Source organism: Enhydra lutris, unplaced genomic scaffold (assembly GCF_002288905.1).
Source record: "Enhydra lutris kenyoni isolate GAN:26980312 unplaced genomic scaffold, ASM228890v2 scaffoldscaffold21, whole genome shotgun sequence".
NCBI lineage: Eukaryota > Metazoa > Chordata > Mammalia > Carnivora > Mustelidae > Enhydra > Enhydra lutris.
In genome coordinates, this window is record NW_019154105.1 from 1,058,949 (window position 1) to 1,086,027 (window position 27,079).

The 27,079-nt window shown below is 39.7% G+C and overlaps 1 protein-coding gene across 1 annotated transcript in view; it reads right to left on the reverse strand.

The window, feature by feature from the left end:
• Positions 1–8,945: 8,945 nt before the first annotated feature.
• LOC111149334 (vesicle-associated membrane protein 714-like) overlaps positions 8,946–27,079 on the reverse strand; it is a 28,325-nt gene continuing 10,191 nt past the window's right edge. Inside the window, exons 5-6 of the mRNA XM_022506332.1 lie at positions 20,736–20,894; positions 8,946–9,955 (exon numbers count right to left, since the gene is read on the reverse strand). Of these exons, the coding sequence (XP_022362040.1) occupies positions 9,818–9,955; positions 20,736–20,894 (297 nt within the window). The 3' untranslated portion in view covers positions 8,946–9,817. The remainder of the gene's footprint in view (positions 9,956–20,735; positions 20,895–27,079) is intronic.

Below are 27,079 nucleotides of genomic sequence, written 5' to 3' on the forward strand. Positions count from 1 at the left end.
TATTCTCAGTCATACTGAAGTTCTTTCTGGTCCATTTTAGGCATTATGTCTTGACCTAGGGAGTATGCTTTTGTGCCAGGCACTGATGTAGTTCCAGATTTACAGAATTGACAATTTCTCCCTTTATGCAGATCAGTCCATCACCTTCATGCTTTTCTTCTGTATTTCAATCTGAATGCATTGCCCTTTAGAAATAGTTGAATAACTGTTGGGGCTTAGCCATCATTCTGGGCTTCCGTTTGCCTGTCCATGTAGATCCTCCACTTTGTGAATTTCAGAGCTGCTTTTTGTGCAGCCCATCCCTCCTGCTCCGGAGACTTCCCTGTCCAAAAGGGTCTGTTCTACCCTCTCCGTGGATCACTCGTTTTTTTAGACAGAGTTGTAGGTTGAGTGAAGAAATTGGATGGTACTTTGGTTGGTTGTTCATATGAAGTATTTTTACTCTGAAATTGCTCAAGGTTTTATCTGTATCCACCGGTGTTCTCAAAGTCCATGATGGGATTATTTCATGTATGCTGTTGGATACTCTGTGGGTCTAGCCAGTGTGTAAACTTCAGTTCTGGGGACGACTACTGAGATGGTTCTTTGCTCATCCCATTCACCACCCGTCTTTTCTGTTCTGGAATTTTTGAGTGTAAGCTCTAGACCTCTATTTGCCACTTGCAGTGTTTGGAGTGATTTTCACAACTCTTACAGCTCTTTTTTTTTTTTTTTTTTTAAAGGTTTTAATTATCTGATTTCCAAGACTCCTCCCCCTTTCAACCTGTGTTATAAACAGCAACGTATTCTTACTTGGATACACTATTTTTTCCTCATGTCTGAGGTTATTAGTAATAACTTCAAAGGTTTGTTTCCAGATGCTTTACTTTCCTGTCACTTAGGCTTCTGTCTTTCATATTCTAAATTTCCCTCAAATGTTTGGTGATCTTTGGCTCATATTTAGGAGTGGGCAATTTAAAAGCTAATTGGATGTTGTGAATTGGGCTAGGGCCTTTTTTCCTTTTTTTTTTTTTTTTTTAGATTTTATTTATTTGACAGATCACAAGTAGGTGGAAAGGCAGGCAGAGAGAGGAGGAAGTAGGCTCCTTGCTGAGCAGAGAGCCCGATGCGGGGCTCCATCCCAGGACCCTGAGATCATGACCTGAGTCAAAGGCAGAGGCTTAACCCACTGAGCCACCCAGGCGCCCCATGGGCTAGGGCCTTTTACCTTTGGGGTTCACTGTTGAGTGGACTGTCATTTTATTAGGAACCCCTTGATAATCTCTTTCCCCTCCCTTTTGCTAAGCTGGTCAGGTTCACCAGAAGTCTTCGTCCACTCCCCTGCCTGAAGGGTAGAACACCTGGCTGCCGTGCTGGGATCCAGTGAGGGAAGGCCGACGAAGGTTCTGAACTCTTCGCTTGCTCTCTTCCAATTATGTACAGAGAGCACCTTTTCTTGCCCACTTCCGGTACTCCGCTTTCTGCCAGGAATGTAGGGCTCTCTTTGTCAGTACAGAAGAACTTGGGGTTTAACTGCTTGTCAAACAGACTTTGAACCAAGCCTTAGTTTTACCTCTATTTTTAAAGGTACCTGAGCTGTCAGTTACTGCGCCTTTGGGGTGTTCTGTGGTACAGTTGAATACCTGCGTTGCTGATGGCGTATTCGGTTTTCTTGTCTGTCGAGTCCTTTACCAGTTCATCAGCTTTGCAGTTTCCAAGATTCTGTCGCTGTTGTCTCCCCTCCCATTCTGTGTCATGGTTTTTAAATGTTGTCTCTCCCACCCCCCCCCAGCTTTTTAAAGTACTGGGTTTTAGTATGGTTTCAGAAGGGACTAAAAGTGATAACTGCTTTTTAGCAGTGTTTTTTTATTTGCGTGGGGGTGGATGGTGATGCAGGATTTGGGGGAACGCAAAGGGGTAGGTAAAGTAGAGATAGTATTCCAGAACAGTACCTTCCAGAATTTGGCCACCAAAGTATGTTTTACAGTAAAGTTCTTTATTACAGAACGAATTTGTTTATTAATGGACAGCGTTAGGTAGCTTCGATTTAAAGTCACCAGTTTCACAGACTTACCGGATGTGTCAGTCCCACTTCTTTTCAAGTAATGTGTGAGCTTCCTTGGTCTGCTGTCCTAGTTCAAGTTTTAATATCTTTTGCTTTACTAGATGTGTGCTACCAGGTGAGTTGTAATCTCTCTTCTTGGGGTTTTGGGTTTGTCTTTCATTCCTTCCTTACCCTTCAATGAATTTCATAAGGTTGCAAGTTTTGTTTACTACATGACTATTTCCACGCTGGGTTGGCAGTTGCTGCATTGTTGTGCACAAGTTAGTTATGCGGAGCACCTGTTCGGGTGTCATTCATGCAGAGATAATTTTGAAAGGTGGTTTCATTAATATTAGGATTCAAGTTATTAGACCTTTGCATTCTATGTATGCTTTTGTTTTTTCACTGCTTGGAAAAGTTCTTTGAAATTGTTACCTTGTACTTTAAAAAATACTTTGTTTAGTGTTTTGAGGTATTGGGAATTTTGAAAACCAGAACCGAATTTGTTTGGTTCTGAAATACATAATTTTATTTGGTTTGGGGTCAGATTAACCTGAAATGTCAAAATTAGGTCCATACATAACATACTAGCACATCTCAGTAAATTTCTTCGGTAGCATTTTACTTAGTGTAATTTATCAGCATTCTGACATTTAAGCATGATTCCGAACTATTCATAAAACCTGATATGTACTATCGGCTTTTGACAGGCTAAGAGTGCATTCTTGATCCCTTCGTGGTTGACCATGTTGGCGAGTCCAGTCTGACATTTCCACAGCTGAACTGATTCTGGCAAGATGGAATATCCGCTTGTGCAGACTGAGTCAGCTTGGCTTGTTAATTGCTGTTAGTTGCCTATAATCTGACAAATTTGGGGAAGGATTGATTATAATCCTCATTTCAAGAGGCTTGCAGAATCAGAATTGTTTGGGGCTGTTGCCTGGGAACTTGTATATCACCCCCCCCCCAAGTGATCTTCGCTACAGTAAAGTTTTACATATTGTCCCTTTAAAATGGTTAAATATGCTGTTTCATAAGGATTTTTTTTTTTTTTACTTTTATCTTGTGTAAAGACAAAGATGCATGTTCCATAAATTTTAACACCACTCCAGCCTTTGAATCATGAACTCCTCTAAGTCTAGCTTGAAAAAAAAATTGGGAAGACTTTGTATCCAAATGAGTGTACAAGGCGACAGGGAGCAGCGGTATGCCAGGGGGGAAGGGCTGCAGGGCCGCAGGAGTAGCAGTAGCCTGGAAACGCGGCGAGTCGGCTCAGTTTCAAGTTTTCTCGGCGGAAATGCGGCGAGTCGGCTCAGTTTCAAGTTTTCTCCAGACATGCTCTCATTGCATGTCGCCCATCTTTGGTGTGTCAGCGCTACTCACTGGTCCTTGATGAACTGGCTGTCAGCAGCTCTGGAATTGTCTTAGGTGGTTACATGCTGCCCCACTGTCCTTAGTATCTTTCAGGTTCTCCCGTAATTCCAGCAGCCTCCCATTTTGAATGGCCGGAGTATGGTAGCCTTAGGTAATGACTGGTATCCAAGGGACTGTGCAATTTAGGAAGACCCAAGTAGTGGGTAACTGTTGAGTGTTAATTTTCCCCTGTAAGCTCTGTAAATTTGGGGGGAAGGAGGGCTCTAGGACTGTGAAAAAAGGACTTTACAAAATTATTGTGCTACTTATAAAAGGTGAAGCTTCATAGGAATTATTAGATTGTAAGTAAGAGCAAGGTGTTCTTTGGTAAGAACTGTTCAGATCAGTTACTTTAATGGTCATGAGAGGAATTTTTCAGTCCAGAGAAAGTACAGATAGCTTTGCATTAACTCGTTAAACAATGATAGAGGTTATTGGATTTTTTTAAAATTCTATTTTGAGAAACTTAAGTCACTTGATCAGAAGACTGTTTCCTTCAAGGTTATTTGGTATATATTTTGTAACTGGATAAGCTATATTCTGTTTGCACTTAAGAATTTGAATGCAAGGTTACTTTTCTGGATCTTTTATTTCTCCCAAAAATAAAATACTGGAAGAAACTTAAGAGGTCTGTTAATGTCAGAACCTAAAAGCAACATTTAACATGTCATGGAAGGTCTGCTTTGAATAAGTACTCAAGAAAAAATTCTATGATTGCCCTTTTTTTGGTTGTATGGATGGCCTTGGGTTACACAGGGTTAATCACATTTTTAGAAGACACTTGACAATCTCGCTGATGAAGTGGAACCCTTTAAAAAAAAATTGAAAGATGGCTCATTACAGTGTAGTTAAATTGGCTAAGGCAATAAAACTTTGAAATGCTCAGAAATTTGTTGTACACTGCTACAATCACTGATATATAAAGCATGCTACTACTAGTCAATTAGTTTTATGTGTTAAGACCTATCAGCATGTCTTTTTTTAGTACCTGGTTGACTTGATTTTAAACTAACATGTTCTCTGTACCACTTAACATTTTCAAGACCTTCTCCAGCAAATTCTGTTAGAACCAAGTGTTTCCATTTCTAGAAGCCTATTTTTAGTCTTCATATTAAGTTTATAGTGGGCTTTATGGGGTTTTAATTTGCACTAGATTTTCTTTTCTGGAAGATTACTTATGTTCAAATTATAATGTAGTGCTTTTGTCTTACAATTAAACTCTTATAGCACTCATGCATTTTTTGCACTGTCTTTTTCTTTTCTTTCTTTTTTTTAAGTTAAGCTTTCCCCTCTTGGATGAATACCTTGAAATAACAGGTCTTATTTTCTTAGTTGAAAAGGTAAGACTACTATCATGTTTAAAATGTCATAATAATGTTAAATGATGGGATTCTTTTGAAAGTTAGATTAGGCGTAATGGTCAAATAGTGCTTTAAGTTGAAGAGTCACTGGATTTAATGGAAGAAAAAGGGAAATTTTGAGTTTTCTCCATAATGTTCACGAGGAGGAATAGTAGGAGTAGGAAGACTCTGTGGAGATGCTCCGTCTTTTGTCTCTACCGGTTTTGCTGTCAAATGTGAGGTACTGAGAGAGCGGCTGGTGGGCATCTGCTGGTCATGCAGACGTGTAGATTTTTCAGAGGATGACATATTGTATTAGATGTGTAAAGTAGCGCTAATGTTAGCCAAGGTATTCACACTCTGTGTAAATACAGAGGAAGCCTAACAACATTGCTTCACTATTCCATTTCCTATGTGTCCATTGAGAACTTTCTGAGGAGTATGGGTCAAGTCTTACTGCTGGCCTGTGGGAAGAGGTTGTCCTTGTGGCAGGTCATGGTGTGTTGCCGAGCAGGTCTCTGCCACAAATAACTGGTCTATAACCAGCTTGTGATTGGCCTTTTTGTTCTAAAGATCAGGCCAAATTAAATAATGGGTTTGTTATTTTAGTCTCTGCCGTGATTCTATAATGAGATAATATGAAATTTTAAAACAAGAGAATCCTTGTTAAGATTTATTAAGATGTGTGAGACATTCTATTTCAATTTCTTAGAAATTGAAATAATTAGTAATCTAATATAGTCCGTGGAACTAATTATTTCAAATGAATGTTTCTGAGGTCCAGCTCTGTTATTTGCCCTGTGATGTTGGGCAAAGAAAATTTGACTTCTGCAAGCATCAGTTTTTTCAAGTGAAAACTGTCTTCCTCAGGTATGGGTGTTGGATGATAGGCATCTAAGAGTTCTTTGGGGTTGGTGGCTCTTTATTGTGAGATGAGGCACACACTTTGAGGCCATATCTCAGCCTTAAGTAGATACTTGAGGGGGTAGAGCCCAGGCATCTCTATCGCTTAGGTAAATCAGATGATTTAGGGTTGAAAACCAAAGCTTCATATTCATTGCTATGACTGTTCAAGAGCTGTGGAAATCATGCATATGAAAACATATCAAGCATTAACACCTGTATGTGCTGGGCGACCTGAATATGAAGAGTATAATACGGCCAAGCTTGAGACATATGGCTGTGCACTGTAATGGCATGAGTGCCCTAGCCATCTGCCGGGACTCCCCACTTTGCTTCTGTAACACTTCTGGGTTTCCTGAAATGAGCAGAAAATAGGCTAAAACAATATGGATTATAGAATAGTGAGATACCCTTTATAGAGGTAAGAAATAGTCATGTAAGCATTTTTGTGGGGAAAGGAAGAATGATAGGTGGTTGAGTTTTGGGATTTAAAATGTAAGGTGTTTGCATGATATCCAGTAGAGAGAAAACAGTTTGGAATTCAAAAGAGGCTATTTGCTGGAGAAGGCAATGTTAAGGGAGTAAATGAAAGCACCGCAGAGAGCGTGGGAAATGAAGAGGACACAGGCTGGGCTCTGCGGCAGCCCCGTCGATGCATGAGTGCACGGCTGGAGGAAGCCACCTGCACCCCCATGGCCCTCCGTGTCTTCGTTTGTTGATCCAGTTTTCTTTTACGAGCCCCGTGGAATCAGGCAAGTGACACTGCTTATCCTTCAGTTTTCTTGACTGTAAATTGGAAATAACAGTCCCGACCTGAGGGTTGTGGGGATTGAGAATCTCTGAAGTACTTAAACAGCTACTGGCACATAGTAAATGCTCGGTCACGTCACTGTTGCTGTTGACGGTCTTTGTCGAGATAAATTGAATTTCTAATAAGATTCCATTACTATCCCACTTAGAACCCATGAAATTTTCCTCAGTGACTGAAGCTGGTGTTGATTATCTTTCTGGAATTTATTCTCTGCCGTGCAATGTACCACTTAAGTAGACATTGTTATTTTAATGTGTTTGTGAGTTTTATTGGTCTTGCCTCCTCAGTTGGAATGTAAGCTTCCTTTGGGGTTAGGTCCATTTCTTATACTTCCATTTATATAGCACCTAATTTCTCAAACATCCGTTGTCTCTATCAATGTGACTTAAAATAAATCCTGATGTTTTAGAACTGTTTGGGTGCAGAATAGGAGCTGAACAATATTTGAATGCAGAAGTAAATGAAGAGTCTAAGATTGCCTTAATATTTGTCTCTTTCTACTCAGGCATTTTCTGACAAGGGTAGCACAGAGAGCAGGTAAATGCTCCTTATTAAACAAGTGCTTTTCTTCTTCCTAACTCTAAAGCTCTAGGAAAACAGGCATCATGTGGAACTCACCGCCTGCAACTGGGGTAACAGCCTGTGCCTGGGTTAAGGGTGCTCCACGCGGGGAGCGAGGAGCTGGTCACACGCTCTTCAGTTCTAGGCTCCTGGGTACTGGCGTCCTACTGTGTGACACTGAGGAGCGGGGAGATGAGGTGATCCTTAGGCTGATGTCTGGTACTCACGATCAGCAAACAGATATATTTTTAAAGATTTTATTTATTTGACAGAGCACCCATGAGCTTGGGGAGGAGAGAGGGAGAAGCAGGCTCCCTGACTAGGCGCTCGATCCCAGGACCCTGAGATCATGACCCGAGCTGAAGGTAGGCAACTTAACTGGCTGAACCACCCACGTGCCCCCACAAGTGTATTTTCTACAGGATTACAAATTACAGAAATGTTGGGAGACACTGGATAGGCCTCAAAAATAACAGCAGCCAAACACGTGACGGTTCCTCGCCTCACGACCCCCTCTTCCGATCCCAGTCTCTCCCCAGCCGCCTCACAACCACCTCCCAATCTGCAAAAAGCGAAAATACTCCCGTCTTGCGTCTTATCTGGCCCGCAGTTAACTCATGGCATGAGACAGTCCACTTCGGGTTCAAGGGAAGGGTTTCATATATGCACAGCCGGTACTTGAATAAATGACATCTTCAGCTTTCTAGCCCCTGTGACCCTGAACATGGCATTTAGCTTGGCGACTTTCTCATCTGCCAAATAGATTGCGAACAAACATTTACCTAGCACTTCTTTGCCAGCCACTGTTCTATGTGCCTTACGTTGTATTTAATAGTTTCTACCTCTTTATGTCATTGTAAAATTAATGAGAGACTTTTTTTTTTAAGATTTTTATTTTTATTTATTTGACAGAGATCACAAGTAGGCAGAGAGGCAGAGAGAGAGGGGGAAGCAGGTTCCCTGCTGAGCAGAGAGCCGGATGCGGGGCTTGATTCCAGGACCCCGAGATCATGACCCACGCCAAAGGCAGAGGCCTTAACCCACTGAGCCACCCAGGCGCCCCTAATGAGAGACTTTTTGCCCAAAGCACTTAGTACATTATATCAGAGTACATGTTCAATATATCACCCATTTTTTCCCCTGGATATAAATTACAGAAACTCCAAAGTTTCTAACATTAAAAATCCTATAAAAAGTATTTTGTGAATGGAAAGGTTAATATTGTGCTGGAGGAACAAGCTTGGTGCCTAATTAAAGTGCTGACACTTGGGCGCCCGGGTGGCTCATTTAAAGGTCTGCCTTTGGCTCGGGTCATGATCTGGGACCCTGGGATGGAGTCCTGCGTCCGGCTCCTTGCTCAGCGTGGTGGTGGGGGGTCTGCTGCTCCCTCTCCCTCTGCCTGCCACTTCCCCTGCTTGTGCTCTGTCAAATAAATAAATAAAAATCCTTTTAAAAAATGCTGATACTTGATCATTATCAGAATTAAAATGAGTTATTTAGCAGATAGGAACCCCTGTTCTTTTATTCTTCCCTATGGATCAGTAAATGATTTTAACTTTTAATTTTTATTTTTTTAAAAGATTTTATTTGTGAGAAGCAAGTACGGCAGTGGAGGGGCGGAGGGAAAGGGAGAAGCAGCGGTTGATGTGGGGCTTGACCAACCCCAGGACCCCAAGATCATGACCTGAGCTGAATGCAGATGCTTAACCAACTGAGCCATTCAGGCGCCCCACTAAATTTTTTTTTTTTAAAGATTTTATTTGACAAAGAGTAAGCACAAGTAGGGGGAGCATCAGACAGAGGGAGAAGCAGGCTCCCTGCCAAGCAGGGGGCAGGATGTGGGGCTCGATCCCAGGACCCTGGGATCATGACTCGAGCAGACCCTTAGTGAATGAGATACCCAGGTGCCCCCCCAACGAGTGATTTTTAAAACCGACTTTAGACTTCAAGTTCCTACTTAGGAGATACAACTCATGAAGTGTTAACAACCGCAAAGTGAAGTTGGATGCTTTGGTTGTTAGAAATCTTAGTGATTTGAGGTTATTGGATGAAGTGTATCATGTGGGGGAAAAAAAGGTTGTTAGGGTGGTAAAATAGGACTTGTGACTTATTAGGGAAATAATACAGCTTTGTAATTTAAAAATTTTTATCCAAGGAAATGTCTAGTATAAAACAGTGGGTTGAGCTGTCATTTCAAATGAAAGAATATGTAGAAGAGGTGAATGTCTGTTTCTGGACTGTATACTCGTGTTAAGACTCCTATTTCTAAGGAAATTAGAAGTTCACAGTCATTTTTTTCCTAAGGAGTAAGATAATAGAGATTTAATGCCACAAACGCAATCATTTTTTTCCCTAGGAAGTAATAGTTAACACTCAGATAGTGCTATGTGGTAGATATTATGCTATGCGGCATTGCTATCAGCTCCATTTTACAGATGAGGAGACAAGGGTACAGGTTAAATAACTGGTCCAGAGTCACCCAGCTGGTATGTGGCTGAGTGGAGGGTTAAGCTTCAGTGATGTGATTCCACGGTTTGTGCTCCTCGTCTTGACTAAGGGACGAGAGGCTGGGAAATAGCTGGAAGTGGGAACAACAAATGGGACTGCAGCAGGGACGAGGCCCACCGAGGCACGAGGAAGGACATCCAAGCCCCACTTCCTGCAGTCTTCCTGCACCAGAGGATACTTTTGTAATCGCTGGTTGTGGACTCCTCTGTTTACACGTAACCATTTATTGGTAATTGCTGGGCATGGGGAGGATAGGGGTCAGGCTGGTATCACATTCGTACTTAGAAGAATGATGATGATGGAGAGGAGGATGGCCACAGTGATGATTATGACCTTTCTGAAGTGTTTCCGCCACATCCTCCTAAGAGCCTTTCTCGTTTTTGGGGATTCTTTGGCCTGAAATAAAAATGAACACAAACATCATGTTTTCTTTCTGTATGTGGGTTCATGGGCACAGCCCAGTCCTCCTCAGAGCTGTCTGAAAGCATAGCCTGAGCTTGGTTTTGACCAGTCTCAGAGTCTCAGTAAGCGTGAACAGCTTTTATGGTATGATCAATGCACCAAGATTCCAGACGCCCTCCCTACTGTGTTCAGCTGGGCTTGTGTGAGCTTTGTTAACTCCGTGACCGCGACCAGGTTACTCACTCTTTGAGCTTCAGTTTCCTCATCTTCACTTCATGATTTCACTTAAATCCCTTACAACCCTATTTAAAATTGCTACTCCCCACCCCCATGGTGAGCCTGGGTAGCTCGTTGGTTAAGCAGCCGACTCGTGATTTCAGCTCAGGTCATGATCTCAGGCTCATGAGATGAAGCCCTGCATGGGGCTCTGCGCTCTGCACGGAGTCGGCTTGAGATTCTCCTGCGCCCTCCCCCTGTCCCTGTCCCTGCTCACTTACTCTCTTTAAAAAAATTAATTCATTAAAGACATTGCTACTCCCCTCTCCATCCAGAAAAATAATATTCTCCTTCAATACATTATTTTTCTCTAGAGTACTTACCTCTTATCTAGCATTATATAAATTTTTATTTTTTATCTTTTTTTTAGAGAGGGAGAGAGAATCTTAAGCAGGCTCTGCTCTCATCATGGAGCCTGACATGGAGCTCGAGCCCACGACCCTAAGATCATAACCGGAACTACCGAAATCAAGAGTCGGATGCTCACTGACTGAGTCACCCTGGTGCCCCACATTGTGCAAATTTTACTTATTGTCAAGAAAGTGAGCTTCACGGCGGCAGAGGTTTTGGTACGCTTCACTCACCGCTACATCAACAACAGTGCCTAACACAGAACATTCTTCTGCTTTTCTTCAGCACCTGTACATTGCTATTGAGAAATGTGGTGCTATTCTAATGGCCAGGCCTTTGTGTTTTCTCTCTGAAAACTAAAATCTCTCTTCCTTTTTGATGTTCTTTAATTTCAGGATTACATAGCCGGCTATGGTCCTTGTTTTGTTCATTCAATCTGGAAACTCATGTTACTTAGTTCTAGGAATGTTTCTTGTATTACTCTGATTTCCTCTCCTTTGATTCCTTCATGTTCTTTTTCTGAAACTCCCGTTATTATTATTTTTTTTTTAGATTTATTCATTTATTTGACAGAGAGAGAGCACAAGTAGGCAGAGAGGCAGGCAGAGTAAGAGGGAGAGGCAGGCTCCCTGCTGAGCAGAGAGCCCAATGTGGGGCTTGATCCCAGGACCCTGAGATGATGACCTGAGCCAAAGGCAGAGGCTTAACCCACTGAGCCATCCAGGTGCCCCTGAAATTGCTGTTATTCATATGTTGGATCTCTCAGACTAATTTACTGTCTTCCTTATCTTTCCTCTTTCTCTCTTTGCTCTCCTTTCTGAGAGAGTATCTCGACTTTATATTATAATAATTCCATTCAATTTTAAATTTTTACTATTGTTTTTATTTCCAAAAGATCTCTTTTGTCCTATGAGTAAGCTTTCATGTGGTTTTTTATCCTTGTTTCGAGGATGTATTACCTTCTGTTAACTTTTCTGTAGACAGAGATTGGGGAATGGTCACCATATTCAAAATACAGATATTCAAGATCAGGTTTTTCACTTAATCCATCTGACTTTAATATGCTGGTCACTCTGGCCTCAACTGCACATGGTGTCTGAGTTTAGAGCCTCTCTGATATTGTCTTTAAATAATATTTATTATCCTTTGTCAGGGGTAGGGAGAGGAAGCAATATGGCTGTAAAATGTGGGAAAGGTCCTGCAGGTGACATGTTCCTTTTAGAGCCTTTATACCTGGTCTCTTCTTCTCAGACTTAAACACTGCATGTCTATGCTTACAAGTACCATGTTCTCCACTTTCTGATCCCTTCCAAGGTTCTATGACCTGGATCGGCTTGCATCTTAATGTCTTCTCTACAAACTTGCTAACGAGTACTCATAATCCATTTTCTAGCTTCCAAAATTGTTGACATTTCTTACCTGTTGTCTTTCCTCTTGTTTCTCTCTTTTTTTTTTTTTTTAAGATTTTATTTATTTATTTGACAGAAATCACAAGTAGGCAGAGAGAGAGAGGGAAGCAGGCTCCCTGCTGAGCAGAGAGCCCAATGCAGGGTTTTAACCCAGGACCCTGAGATCATGACCTGAGCTGAAGGCAGAGGCTTAACCCACTGAGTCACCCAGGCGCCCCTTTTCTCTTTTTTCTTTTCTTCCTTTTTTTTTTTTTTTTTTTTTGAACTTACTTATTTTATCGTAGGGAGTGTAAGCAGGGGAAGGGGCAGAGGGAGAGAGATAGGGAAAGAATCCCAAGCAGACTCTGGCAGAGTGTGGAGTCTGTCACAGGGCTCAATCCCACCACCCTGGGACCATAACCTGAGCCGAAATCAAAGAGAAGCTTAATTGACTGAGCTCCCCAGGCATCTTTCTCTTGCTTTTTATACATTATACATGTATTATTATTACACATTATACATTTTATACATTGTTTTATATATTAAAATCCCTAATTATTGCTTTACCTATCAATTTATTAGAGTTTTGAGAGTATACCAAAATAAATGTACCTGTTTAATCTGCCAAATTATAATTCATGACCCGTATTTACCTATAGACTGACTGAGAGAAAGCTTATGGGCCTAGTTTTTATTAAAAAGCCAAATCTGGGGGCGCCTGGGTGGCTCAGTGGGTTAAGCCGCTGCCTTCGGCTCGGGTCGTGGTCTCAGGGTCCTGGGATCGAGCCCCGCATGGGGCTCTCTGCTCGGCGGGGAGCCTGCTTCCTCCTCTCTCTCTGCCTGCCTCTCTGCCTGCTTGTGATCTCTGTCTGTCAAATAAATAAATAAAATCTTTAAAAAAAAAAAAAAAAAAAAAAAGCCAAATCTGTTTCCTAAGAACATGCAGTAGAGTCTTTTACATAAAGATCAAGAGAAAAGAGAGAACCAATTTTGTTAAAATAGAGGTTTTAGTGAGAATGATTATGTGCTGTGTGAAAATATTGTGAGAAAAACTAAAATACTTTAGTCAAATATTTTATTGAGCTACTTCTATTCAGTTGGCTTCAAAGAGAAAGTAATTTTTTTTTCATGTAATCAGGCATGCATAAAAGTGAAATTTGTTTGGAAGGTAAGGCCGTAGGGTGAAATAAAATCTCTTAAATTTTTTTGGGGGGGGGCCATATTTTCATAGTGTTTAGATGTTGCCACTTTCTCCATAAGAAAGACATGTAATCTGGGGCTCCCATGGTTGCGCGTCTGCCTCGGCTCAGGTCATAATCTCAGGGTCCTGGGATTGAGCCCCCAGTTGGGCTCTCTGCTTGGGGGGTGTCTGCTTCTCCCTCTCACACTGTCTCTCCTCCTACTTGTGCTCTGTCTCTCTCTCTCTCAAATGAATAAGTAAAATCTTTTTTTTTTTTTTAAAGATTTTATTTATTTATTTGACAGAGACAGAGATCACAAGGAGTCAGAGAAGCAGGCAGAGAGAGAGGGGGAAGCAGGCTCCCCGCTGAGCAGAGAGCCCGATGCGGGGCTTGATCCCAGGACCCTGAGATCATGACCCGAGCTGAAGGCAGAGGCTTTAACCCACTGAGCCACCCAGGTGCCCTGTAAAATCTTTTTAAAAAAGGACATAATTTAATGAGAAATTAAAAGATCTAGCGATATGGTGGATTAGCTAACCCCTCAACCCTCCTGCCACTATTGCTACTCAGAAGTGCTAGATAAAATATAACAAGCAAACTGAAATTCATAGCTGAATTTGGAAGAAAGTAAGGCCTGTTGCAGGAACCTAGAAGAGCAGTGAAAAATTGCACTTATGGTGCAGCTCCTCTGTATTTGGGAGGGTGAGGATGTGGCTTCTGTCATCCGGGGCTTGGGGTTTCACTGTTCATCAGTACAGCAGGCTAAACTCTGGGCTTACGTGAGGCAATGGAACTATACCGAATTCTCCTCCTTCCTGTTAACTAAGCTCAAAACTTGGGACTCCTCCTCAGCTCTCTCTCACCCACATTCAGTCTGGCCGCAGTTCCAGTTTGTGGCATCTTCAAAGTGTATCCAGAATCCAAGCACTTCTCACCACTTGTACTGCAGTCAATGGTCATTTACTGTTACCTAAACCATTACCGCTTTCTCCGCTCTTTAATTTTTTGCTGAAACTCGGACTTTTTCTCTGAGGTACTTTTCCAACTACCAAAAAACTTCCTTTAGACTTTCCTTTACGGCAGGTGGGACAAAGACAGCCAACTATCCACAGAAGACTTGACTCCCCCTTCCGTCATGTGGAATTGTTGCTGGCAACCGTCACTCTGATCACAGGCCACATTTCTCAGGCTCCTCACCCCACCCTACGCTGTGTCCCTCTCTGCCTCTTGCACTGAGGCAAACTATCAGACTAATTCTTGCCAATAGGTTGTGGGTAGAAGTGATGGGTCTCACTTTGGGGCTGAAGTGGACGTAAGTGAACGTGCTCCCTCCGCTCCCTGGTTAACCATCTGCTACCGGAAACTGAAAGACGCCGAGCTCCAAGGCAACGGCAGAGTCACAAAATGGGAAAAGCTTGGGTTCCTGGATTACCATGTGAAAGTATGCCCACCAAAAACCTGTCTTAGACTGTTACACAACCAAGAAGTAAACCTGTTTAGTTAAAACACTGAAAACTGATGTATGTTGGTACAGCTAGTGTTTCTCTAATATTTCAGTTGGTCGGATGAGATGTTGTTATTACAAGAATCTGAAACATGTGGCGCTGGTTTAACCAGGGTTGGTAAACTGTGAAGAAACTGCTATTTGGGGCTGGAAAGATAAAGACCTATGCTCTTCAGAATAAAATATCTGATGGTTTTGTATCTCCTATGACAACTTGGAAGGTGAACAAATTGCCCATTGAGTCTCACTTTGGAAGAAACTGTTGGAAAACAGAATGGTAGTGGTGTGAGTTCTCGTTTCTGACTGCATTTATCAAGGTGCCAAATGACCGATTTGCAAGAAGAAATGAAAAAGGAATAGAGAGGGTGCCGAAATGTGGAACACTGAAACACTGGATAAGCTGATGTTTTTTTGGTCCAAACAGTAGGAAATAAGATTGAAAAGGTGGTTAATGACAAATGCCCCTTAAGATTCTGCCCCTCAATAACAAAAAACCACAAACCTGTTCAAAATTGGGCAAAGATTTGATAGACTTTCTTCAAAGAAGATCTATAAATGGCCAATAAGCGTGTGAAAAGATGCTCAACATCATTCGTCATTGAGGAAATGGAAATCAAAATGAGATGCTAATTAAAGAAATGAGATGCTAGTTCATACCCAGTAGGATGGCTATAATTAAAAAAAAATTGTAGGAGAGGATGTGGAGAAATTGGAACCCTCTTACACTACTGGTGGGTACTTTGGGGTACCCTCTTACACTACTAGGTTCAACCACTGTGGAAAATAGTTTGGAAGTCACCTCAAAAAGTTAACACAGAATTACCATATGACCTAGCAATTCCACTCCTATGTATACACACAGAGGAATTGAAAAGTTTTCAAACAGAAGTTTATATACGAATGTTTGGGGCAGTATTACAATAGCCAAAAGGCAGAAACAACCCAGATGCTCACCAACTGACGACAACTGGATAAACACGTAGAGACGTATCCGTACAATGGAATTTTACTCAGCCACAGAAAGGAATGGATTACTGGTGCATGCTGTAACATGGATGAAGCTTGAGAACACGCTAAATGAAAGAAGCCAGACACACAATAGATCGTATGATTTTGTTTACATGAGATAGCCAGAATAGGTAAATCCGTAGAGACAGAAAGCAAATTAGTGGTTCCTAGGTGCAGGGGAATAACTGATGAATGGGTATGAGGCTTCGTTTTGGGGGATGAAAATGTTTTGGAACTAGTAAGATGTTGGGTATACACTTTATGAATGTATTAAACGCCACTGAATTATATACTTTAAAATACTAATTTTACCTCAATTAGAAAAAAAAAGATTCTGGGGCGCCTGTGTGGCTCAGTCGGTTAAGCATCTGCCTTCAGCTCAGGTCATGATCTTGGAGTCCTGGGGTTGAGCCCCGTGTCAGCAGGGAGTCTGATTCTCCCTCTGCTCTTCCCCTAGCTCCTTCTCCGTCTCGCTCACTCTCTCTCTCAAAGAATAAAAAATTTTGGAAAAAAAAAAAAGATTCTGCCCTGCAGTAGAGATAAGATTAAGGGTATAATAAGGTACCTACCCAAGCCTTATGGCCTCAAGGTACTTGTCTTTAAATTGAGAGGGAGGCATGAGGGTGCAGAAGCAAAGAAATAACCAGGTTTCAGAATATTGTCCAGAAAAGAACCTTACATGTGGCTACAGGCATTGGAAAGAACTAGAAGCAAAAAGATTAGAAATCATCAAGTTTCGAACAGAATTAAAAATAAACCAAAATCTGTTCCTTTGAAAAGACAAAAAAAAAAAAAACTTGATTAAAAAATTAAGAGTTTAGGAAGGAGGAAATTAAACCAAGCATAGGCACAAGATATATTATAAAAATTATATAAGAATGCAGCCTCACATGGCATATAGTATATAGCTTTTATACACTGAGAGAGTCAGTCTTTTGAGGCCACAAAGGTAAAATTATAAAACTGAATCCAACACACACGTTTAATGTGCAATGTATCATATTAACAAGTTTAAGAAGAAAAATCATCTCAATGTAAAAATAGCATTTGATACAAGTCAACCTGCTTTCATGATAAAATTTCTTGGCATATGAGGAATAGGGAGGAAGTTGTATAACTTGTTACAAAGTATCAAACTCAATGTAAATGTAATACTTCATTGGGAAGCGTTATAATCATTTTAAATTGAGAACAAAACAAGTATTTCAGGTATCACCATTTCTATTAATCATTTTCCTGGCATTGCTAGCTAACATAGTAAGACAAGCAAAATAATAAGTAAGTAAGTAAATAAGTGGAATCTAGCTGGCTCAGTTGATAAGGCATATGACCGTTGAACTTGGGGTTGTGAGTTCGAGGGCTGTGTTGCGTATAGAAGTTACTTAAAAATAAAATCTTAAAAAAAAATATATATTGGAAAGGATGAAAAAATACAGTCATTTATATATGATGAAATTTCAATGTAGAAAATGCAAAAAAATCCATAGATAAACAATACTATCATGAAAAATTTCACTAAGATTTAGGATACAAAGGCAGAATGTAAAAATTGATTGTTTCTATTAATCAAAAACTTTTGAAAGAGATCTAGAAAAATGAAGACATGTAGCATGTTCAGAGGTGGGACAACAATATTTTAAAGATGTCAATCCTCCCCATATTAACGTAATTCCAACTAACACCGCAACAATTTGTGTGTGTGTAACCTGAGATGTAGGTTCTAAACTTTGCTGAAAGAATAAGACTTGCCCACACAATTTTCCTAAAGTAGAAAGTAACTTGCCCTGTAAGATATTAAGGCTTCTTATAAAACTTATAAAAACCATAGTATAAAACCATAGTAACTAAAACAGTATAGTACTGGTCCAAGGATAAAGAAATAGACCAATAGAATACTTATATATAAATTAGAAGGATGAAAACATGATATATGATAGGGTTGGCATTACAAACCAAAGAGGAATGGCTGAGCTAGTCAATAAATGTTGTTTGGGCAAACCGGTTTTTCCAACAGAAAATAATAAAATTTTGATTACTATCTCACACTATGTGCAAAAATAAAATTCCAGATATTTTAAAGATCCATGTTTAAGGGGCACCTGGGTGGCTCAGTCAGTTAAGCATCTGCCTTCAGCTCAGGTCATGATTCCAGGGTCCTGGGATCGAGCCCTGAGTCTTGCTCCCTGCTCAGTGCAGAGCCTGCTTCTGCCTGCTTCTGCTCTCTCTCGGCATTTCTGTTGCTATCTCTGTCTCTCTCAAATAAATCAATAAAATTAAAAAAAAATCCATGTTTAAGAAGCAGGATTTAAAACTTTTAGGAAACAATATGAGTATCTTTATAACCAGGAGAAAAAAAGGAGTTTTTTTTTTTTTAACATATTTTTATTCCCTTATTCATTTTGGACTATATTCAAAAGAATGAAACTGAACCACTGTCTTACACCACACACTCAAAATGGATTAAAGACCTAAATGGGAGACCTGAAACCATAAAACTCCTAACAACAACAACAACAACCATAAGCAATAATTTCTTGGATATTAGCTTTAACAACCTATTTATATGGATATGTCTCCTTAGACAAGGAAACCAAAGCAAACTAAGTATTGGAACTATGCCAAAATAAAAAACTGTTGTTTAGGAAAGGAAACCATGATACTTGCATTTTTTTTTTTTAATAAAGATTTTTTTTTTTTTTATTTGACAGATCACAGGTAGGCAGCGAGGCAGGCAGAGAGAGAGAGGAGGAAGCGGGCTCCCTGCCGAGCAGAGAGCCCGATGTGGGGCTCGATCCCAGGACCCTGGGATCATGACCTGAGCTGAAGGCAGAGGCTTTAACCCACTGAGCCACCCAGGCGCCCCGATACTTGCATTTTTAAAGAATAATCTAGTTTCAGTGTGGAGGATGACTGGAATAGAATTGAACTAAAAATAGGGAGAACGAGGGGCACCTGGGTGGCTCAGTGGCTTAAGGCCTCTGCCTTCGGCTCGGGTCATGGGATCGAGCCCCACGTCCGGCTCTCTGCTCAGCAGGGAGCCTGCTTCCCTCTCTCTCTCTGCCTGCCTCTCTGCCTAGTTGTGATCTCTGTCTGTCAAATAAATAAATAAATAAAATCTTTTTTAAAAATTAAAAAAAATAAAAATAGGGAGAATGATTAAATAGAGGGAAGACAATAGTTAAGAAATAATCGTGCATGGAGTGACACAGTAAGTGGCACTGGGATGGGCAGAAAGTGGAATTTAGCCATTCTGTGGGTTATTATCCAGCAATGAAAAGGAATAATATATTAACACACACAAACATGAATATCAGAAAGCTATTAGTAAGTCAAGAAACCAAGCACAACGTGTATTTTATAATTTTATTTATATGAAATTCTAGAAAAGACAACACTATAGCGACAGAAAGGAGATCAGTGGTAGGCTGGGGTCAGGGGTCGGGGAGGGTCAACTGCAAAGGACAGTAAGGAAGATTTTTTTTTTTTAAGATTTTATTTATTTGACAGAGATCACAGGTAGGCAGCGAGGCAGGCAGAGAGAGAGAGGAGGAAGCGGGCTCCCTGCTGAGCAGAGAGCCTGATGTGGGGCTCGATCCCAGGACCCTGAGTTCATGACCTGAGCCGAAGGCAGAGGCTTTAACCCACTGAGCCACCCAGGCGCCCCAGTAAGGAAGATTTTAAGATGAAAGAGCTATTCTATAACTTGACTGTGGTTACACAATTGTACACAAGTACCACAGTTCATCAAACTCTATGATTCAAGTGGGCGAATATTATTTTATGTAAATAATATCTTAATAAGTTGTTTCTAAAAGTGAAAAAATGAGACCAAGAACAAAAAAGATTTAGGAGGTAGAATTGATAGGACTTGGTGAGTATAAAGTATGTGTATATTTTGTTTTACATGGTGGCTGTGTTTCTCGAAAAGATCTGTAAAATTAAATTTTAAAATGCTCTAAGGTATTCAACCCTTACTGATTGCCTTAAAAGTATTTGCTAATAGAGAATTTTGAACATATGCAAAAGCTGACAGAATGGCATAATGAACCCTATATACTTGACATCCAGGTTTTTTTTTTTTTAAAGGTTTTATTTATTTATTTGAAAGAGAGCATGAGCTGGGGAGGGGTGCTGAGGGAGAGGGGGAAGCAGACTTCCCCCTGAGCAGGGAGCCTGACTTGGGGCTCAATCCCAGGACCCCAGGATCATGACCTGATCCCAAGTCAGACACTCAACCGACTGAGCCACCCAGGCACCTTCAACATCCAATTTTAACAGTCACCCATTTATGGACAATTTTGTTTCTTTATACCCCATTCTACTCCTGAACTATTCTGAAGCTAATCTCAGACATTACATAAATTCACTCGAGATATTTTAATATGTATCTTTAATAAGTAAGGACTCTTTAAAGCACAGTATCATTATCACACTTAAGAATTAATGATACTCCTTAATGTTATCTAATATCAGGTCAGAGTTCAAATATCTAATTATCTCATGAAGTTGCAAATTTTCATTTTTATAGTTTGAGTCAAATTCCAAATAAGGACCACACACTGCAATTGATATACTTCCTCAACCCATTTTTTGGTAAATTCTACTTCCCTTGCAATTTATTGACTAACCTGTGTACTTCTTAATGTAAGAAATGCATCTGCTGGGGCAGCTGGGTGGCTCAGTGGGTTAAAGCCTCTGCCTTTGGTTCGGGTCATGATCTCAGGGTCCTGGGATTGAGCCCCACATCGGGCTCTCTGCTCAGCAGGGAGCCTGTTTTCCCCTCCCCCTCTGCCTGCCTCTCTGCCTACTTGTGATCTCTGTCAAATAAATAAATAAAATCTTAAAAAAAAAGGAAATGTATCTGTTATGCCGATAACTACCTACTATTTTAATGGGCTTTTAATTTTCATTGTTTTATAATTAAAGAAATTTTAGTTGCATTCCAATAATTTTTTGACAAAGCCGTAATTCGGCAACATAGGATGATCCCACAGTATCCCTGCTATGTACGTGCATTCGGCCGTTTTGAGCACCACTGAGATACCAAGACAGGTGGCACCACTTACAGTTGTCTGGAGATCATCGGTTCTATCAGTGAAGATACTCAATCTGTTTTCGCTTTCCAAAATTTCATCAATATTTTGGGACATAATATTTTTTACATCAGTTACTTGACTCCTCAGTGTAGATATCGGGGTATCGTCTTGATTTTTATTGTATTTCATCTACACAGAAGTGAAAGATAATACAAATATTATTTTCTATAATTGAAATCTATTACAATATGTTGTACAAATTGAACAAAAGTGTCAAAAGTATATTTCACTTGCTTTTCAGCATAAGGAATCAACCAAGCTTCAGATTGTCCCACCTTAATCTTGCTGAGAAAAGGGTCTGGGGGTTGGACGGTAGATCAATATTTCAATGTATACAATCAGTGGTGGAAGCCTTTTTTTAAAAAAGTTATTTATTTATATATTTATATAGTGTTTTAGAAAGATGTTTTAGGGTCACAGTAAAATTGAGTGGAAAGCAGAGTCCACACCTATTCTTGTCCCCTCCAGCCCCTGCCCCCAGCTCCCTATGAACATCCCACACTACAGCAGTGCATTTGCTGCTATGGATGAGCCTCCGCTGATGTCTTCTCATCACCCAAAGTCCATGGTTTACATCACCGTTCACTGCTGGCGCTGTACATTCCCTTGTGCGGACAAATGTGTAATGACAGGTGTTCTCCATTACAGTATCACACAGAACAGTTTCACTGCCCTATTAGACAATGATTTACTTTTTAAAAAAGATTTTATTTGTCACAGAGATCACAAGTAGGCAGAGAGGCAGGCAGAGAGAGAGGGGGAAGCAGGCTTCCCGTCAAGCAGAGAGCCCGATGTGGGGCTCGATCCCAGGACCCTGAGATCATGACCCGAACTGAAGGCAGAGCCTCAACCCTCTGAGCCACCCAGGCACCCCAATGATTTACTTTATTGATTCTCCTTTGTAGATTGTATAAACTGATGTGACCTTACCTTTTTTCTGCTCTAAAAATAATGTGCTGCACTGGTTCACGCCTCCCTTCTCCCTAAGCCCTAGCAACAATTGGTCTTTTTCCTGTCACCACAGCTTTGTCTTTTCCAGAATGTCACATAGTTGGAACCAAGTAGCCTTTTCATATTGGCTTTTTTCACTTATTAATATGCACTGAAGATTCCCCCATATCTCTTCATGACTTCCTCGCTCGTTTCTTTTTAGTGTTGAGTAACAGTCAGTTGTCTGGATGTACCATAGTTTACCTATTCACCTACGGAAGGACAGTCTTGGCAATTATCAGTAAAGCTGCTCTAACACGTGCATGCAAGCTTTCGTGTGAATAGCAGAGTTGCGACTGCCGGAGCGCATGGTAAGTGTGTGTTTAGTTTTCTAAGAAACTGCCAAACTGTCTTCCACAGTGACGGTTCCATTTTGCATCCCACAAGCAGCGAGTATGAGCTCCCAGTCAGCATCAGGTTCTGGCCCAGGGTGAATTTTGGCCTTTCTGTATGTGTGTAGGCTATCACCGTTGCTTCGATTTGCGATCCCCTAATGATGCAGGATGTGACCATCTTTTCATGTTTATCTGCCGCCTGTACATCTTCTTTGGAGACATCTATTCAGCTTAGTGGCCCATTTATTTTTAAAGACTTTATTATTTAATTTTTTTACTTTTTAAAAGATTTTATTTATTTGACAAAGAGATCACAAGTAGGCAGAGAGACAGGCAGAGAGAGGAGGAAGCAGGCTCCCCATTGAGCAGAGAGCCTGATGTGGGGCTCGATCCCAGGACCCTGAGACCATGACCTGAGCCAAAGGCAGAGGCTTAACCCACTGAGCACCCAGGTGCCCCAAGACTTCATTTTTTAAAGTAACCTCTGCATCCAACATCCAGCTCAAACCCACAACCTCAAGATCAAGAAGTCATATGCTCTACCGACTGAGCCAGCCAGGTGTTCCCCTTGGCCCATTTTTTTTATCAGCTTATTTATCATCTAATTGTTGAGTTTTCAGAGTTCTTTATGTATTTTGGATAACAGATGTATCTTTTGCAAATATTTTCTCCGTCTGTAGTTTTATCAGATGTGTCTTTTGTAAATATTTTTTTTCCAGTCTGTGGCTTGTCTTCTCATTCTCTTGACAGTTTTTTGATCTAACCTGATAATCTGTGTCCCCAGTTAAGAGCAATAATGAACTATATGTAGACCATTATTTTTTTAGACCATTAATTTTTAATGTGATTATTGATATAGTTGGACTAATATTTACCATATTTGTTACTGTTTTCCTTTCATTGTTCTTGTCCTTTGTTCCTCTTTATATCTTCCATTTTATCCAATTAACAAAAATGATCTCTACAAGAGAGTGTTATATTAAAAAAGTAAGCCGTAGCTGCAGAACAACATCAAATCATAGCTTATTGGGCACTTAATATGTGCTAGGTACTGTCTTAACCACTTCACACATATTAACTCAATTCCCAAACCACCTGATAAAGTAGTATTTTTGTCATCTTTTATTTTCTAAAGAAGAAAACCGAGGGGTGCCTGACTGGTGCAGTTGCTAGAGTGCTTGATTCTTGATCTCAGGGTCTTGAGTTCAAGTCCTGCATTGGTTGTGGAGTGCACTTAAAATTAAAAAAAAATTAAAAAAATTAAAATTAAATTTAAAAAATTAAAATTAAAAAAAAAAAAAAGAAAACTGAGAGTGAAAGTAATGAGGTATCCAAATTGTTATGCAGCCAAACAAGGACAGTCAAGCTCCAGAGATTAAGCCTTTAACCCACTGCATTAATGACCTCAGTTTTGTGAATTTAAAAGTTATGTATAAACTTATGTTATATATATTATAAACATATGCATATAAAATGTATATTCTCATACATTTATTATATATTTATCTATATGCATATTTATATATAAATAATTCTGGAAGGTTACACATTAGGCTGTCTGTTAAGAATGCTCACTTCAGGGGATTTGATTGAGATTGTAGGAGACATTCATATTTTGCCTTATATATTTTGTGTTATTTTACTTTATTAATAAGCCTTATTTTTAAACTAAAAAATATTAAAAACCTCTGCGCTTTGGCAAGTTATCAAATTCACCTTTTAAAAAAGATTTTATTTATTTGAGAGAGGGTGAGAGAGAGAGAGCGAGTGAGCATGAGCAGGGAGAGGGGCAAAAGGAGAGGGAGAAGCAGACTCCACTGAGCAGGGAGACCGACTCGGAGTTCGATCCCAGGACCCTGAGATCATGACCTGAGCCACACAGGAGCCCCTCAAATCCACCTTAAACAGAACTCTGATCTTGCTGTTTACTGGAGCATGCAATTTACAGCTGATGGTCTGTGAGGGGCTCGCTAGGTAAGTGTAGAAAGAAGAGGTTGCTAGTTGAATTGTGTCCCTCTCCTGAAGATATGTGCAATTCCCAACACCAGTTGGCTAGGAATGTGACCTTCCCAGGAAATAATGTCTTTGCAGATATAATCAAGTTCAGATGAATGGTTTGTCTTTTTTCTTTTTGTTCCTTTTTTTTCTTTCTCTCCTTATAAAAAATGCTTCATCTTTTTTAACCTGAGGGAATCATTTAAATTTTGTTAAGATAATGTATTCATAGTCCATTCATTGGCATTCAGCTTCTATACACACATACACACACACATATTTAAATTTCTCCAAACTATTTTTATTTTGTTAACTACTGTGTAAGAAACTCAACTTTTTTTTTTAGAAATTCAACAACTTTTATAAAATTTTCTACAGATTTAATGCTTACCTTAGTTTATAAATGTTAAACAGAAATTTCTTTGATGTCAGGTGTGTTAACTGCTCGAAATGTGCATATTTTCATATGGTAACTAGTTTTCAGGGAGCTATGTCAATATATTTTGTCTGTGTTGAATCTGCAGAATTCTTCATAAGAAAATTTATGAATTTACTATAAAAGCATCTATCCTTAGTTATTTTTCAGGCCTTGTGGTGGACACAGCCTATGGGAAACCCAATGCATCACATTCTTGAAACCTCCCCCCACAAGTATGACTTGTTTCTAACTAATAGCAAAGATGATGGGGTGTCACTCCTGTGACTATGTCACATATAAAATTTAGTAAACTGGTGTAGGGAGACTCCTCTGGTGCCTTTGAGAAGGAAGCAGCCATACTGAGACTGGCAAAGCGGCAAGGAACTATTATCAGTCTCTAGGACCTGAGGGTGTCCCCTGGCCAACAGCCAGCAAAAAGCTGCATCCTTTAAGGAAATGAATCCTGCAACAGGCTCTAAATGAGCCTGGAAGCCGAATCTTCTCGAGCTCCCAGATGAGAGTACAGCTTGTCCGTTGACACTCACCACAGCTTTGGGAGACCCTGAGAGGAGAACCTGTCATGTGAGGTCTGGATTCCTGACCCACATGAACTATCAGATGGTAAGTGTGTGCTGTTTTAGGCTGCTGATTTGTAAGAGAATATAATATAATATAATATAATGTAATGTAATATACTAAATACTAAAAAGGTATACTTAGAATATTTTATTATGGAAAATTTCAAACAAACACAAATGCAGAGTGAACAGTATAATCAATCTCTATGTACCCATCACCTAATATCAACACAGTCAATCTTGTTTCATCTGTACTACTACTGATTCCCCCTTCCCCAAATGTATTATTTCAAAGCAAATCCCAGACAGTATATTATTTTAATCTGTAAACACCTCAGTTTACATATCTAAAAGATATGACCTCATTTTTCTTAAAAATAAAACCACAACATCATTATCACATCTACAAAAATTCCTTAATATCATCAAACATCCAGTTTGGGTACAAATTTATAAAAAACAAATCATAGTTTTTAGTTTTTTTTTAACGTTTGTTTTGTTGATCCAGAATCCAAAGTCCACATTTAGTGGATATGTGTCTCTTTTAAATCTATGAGTTCTCCTTAACTTTTTCACTGTTGCAATTTATTTGTTGAAGAAATTGGATTCTTTGTCTTGTAGATTTTCTCATATTCTGGATTTTGCTGATTGCTTTGATGTGGTATCATTTAATGTGGTCCCTGATCTATTTCCTGTAAACTGGTAGTTGGGTATAAAGGCTTGGTCATATTCAGGTTTGATGTTTTGGGCAAGCATACTTCAGACGTGTGCTGTATACTACTCATTGTATAATAGTAGGAAACATAACTAAAGATCGATCATCTCCCTTATTGTGACCCTCGGAATAATCAGTGGGTTTGGGTGTTTTGAGCTATTTCATCTGTTATGAAGTTCTTCATCAGCTTTTCACCTAATATTTTTAGTCATTGATGATGACTGCTCAGGTCCATGATTTCATCAGCGATTATAAAATAGTGAAATTTATCACCTCTTCTTTGTTTATTAGCTGGAATACATCTATAAAGACCAAAAAAACCTTTTCCCTACCAACTACTTGTTTTCTTTGAGGTACAGTTCAAATAGGAAAGTCAGAACAGATTGAGTCTTTTACTTATTGGTTTCTAGAGTGATAAGATAGATCCTTAGTATCTTCCAGAGTTGACTGGTGAGGAATTATTTCATCTTTGATAGTATCTAGAACTCATGGAATTTAAGACATTTGATGTGTTACAACCCACTGCAGTTACTATTCTTTACGATGTTCAAGTTATTCCATCACTGACCAGTGTTAGCCTTTTTAAGTTGGTTCCTAAAGCCTTTGACATGAGCACAGTGAACTTTGGTAGCTTCCTTGTTTCTGGTATGACAAAGTACTTCTGGCTTACATGTTTCCTCCCTGATATCTGCAGTCAGGCCTGGTTCCTCTAGTGTAAAATGGTATTTAGAGACTATAATCTAGATGCTAAGGGGGCACATTGCTCCTGGGTTGCTCGTTATTTCTAATGTTTTGCAGTAGATAGGCTAGGAAATACTTTTTTTGAGAAAATATATCATGAGATATATTTTCAATGAAGAAATTCTTGGGGTGCCTGTCTGGCTTAGTTGGTAGAGGATGTAACTCTTGATCTTAGGGGTCATGGGTCTGAGCCCCACATTGGGTGTAGAGATTACTTAAAAATGAAATCTTTAAAAAAAAAGAAAAAAAATTCAGTATTTAATTTTCAATTAAAAATTTTCACAATTTGATTTTCTTTTAAAAAATATTTAATTTTCAATTAAAATTTAGGATTATAAGGTTTCACTTAATTCTTTGACTTTATATTTGCAACTCTTGCTGAAAATCTTGATTCCTAATGACATTAACATGATTACTCAAAGCAATATATCTATATAAACCAATTTTAGAATAGCAACACCAATGTTATCACTAATAATGTGGTACTTGAAAATAAATACTTTAAGATTTATTTTTAGTTCTTCTATCATTAGGGTATAATC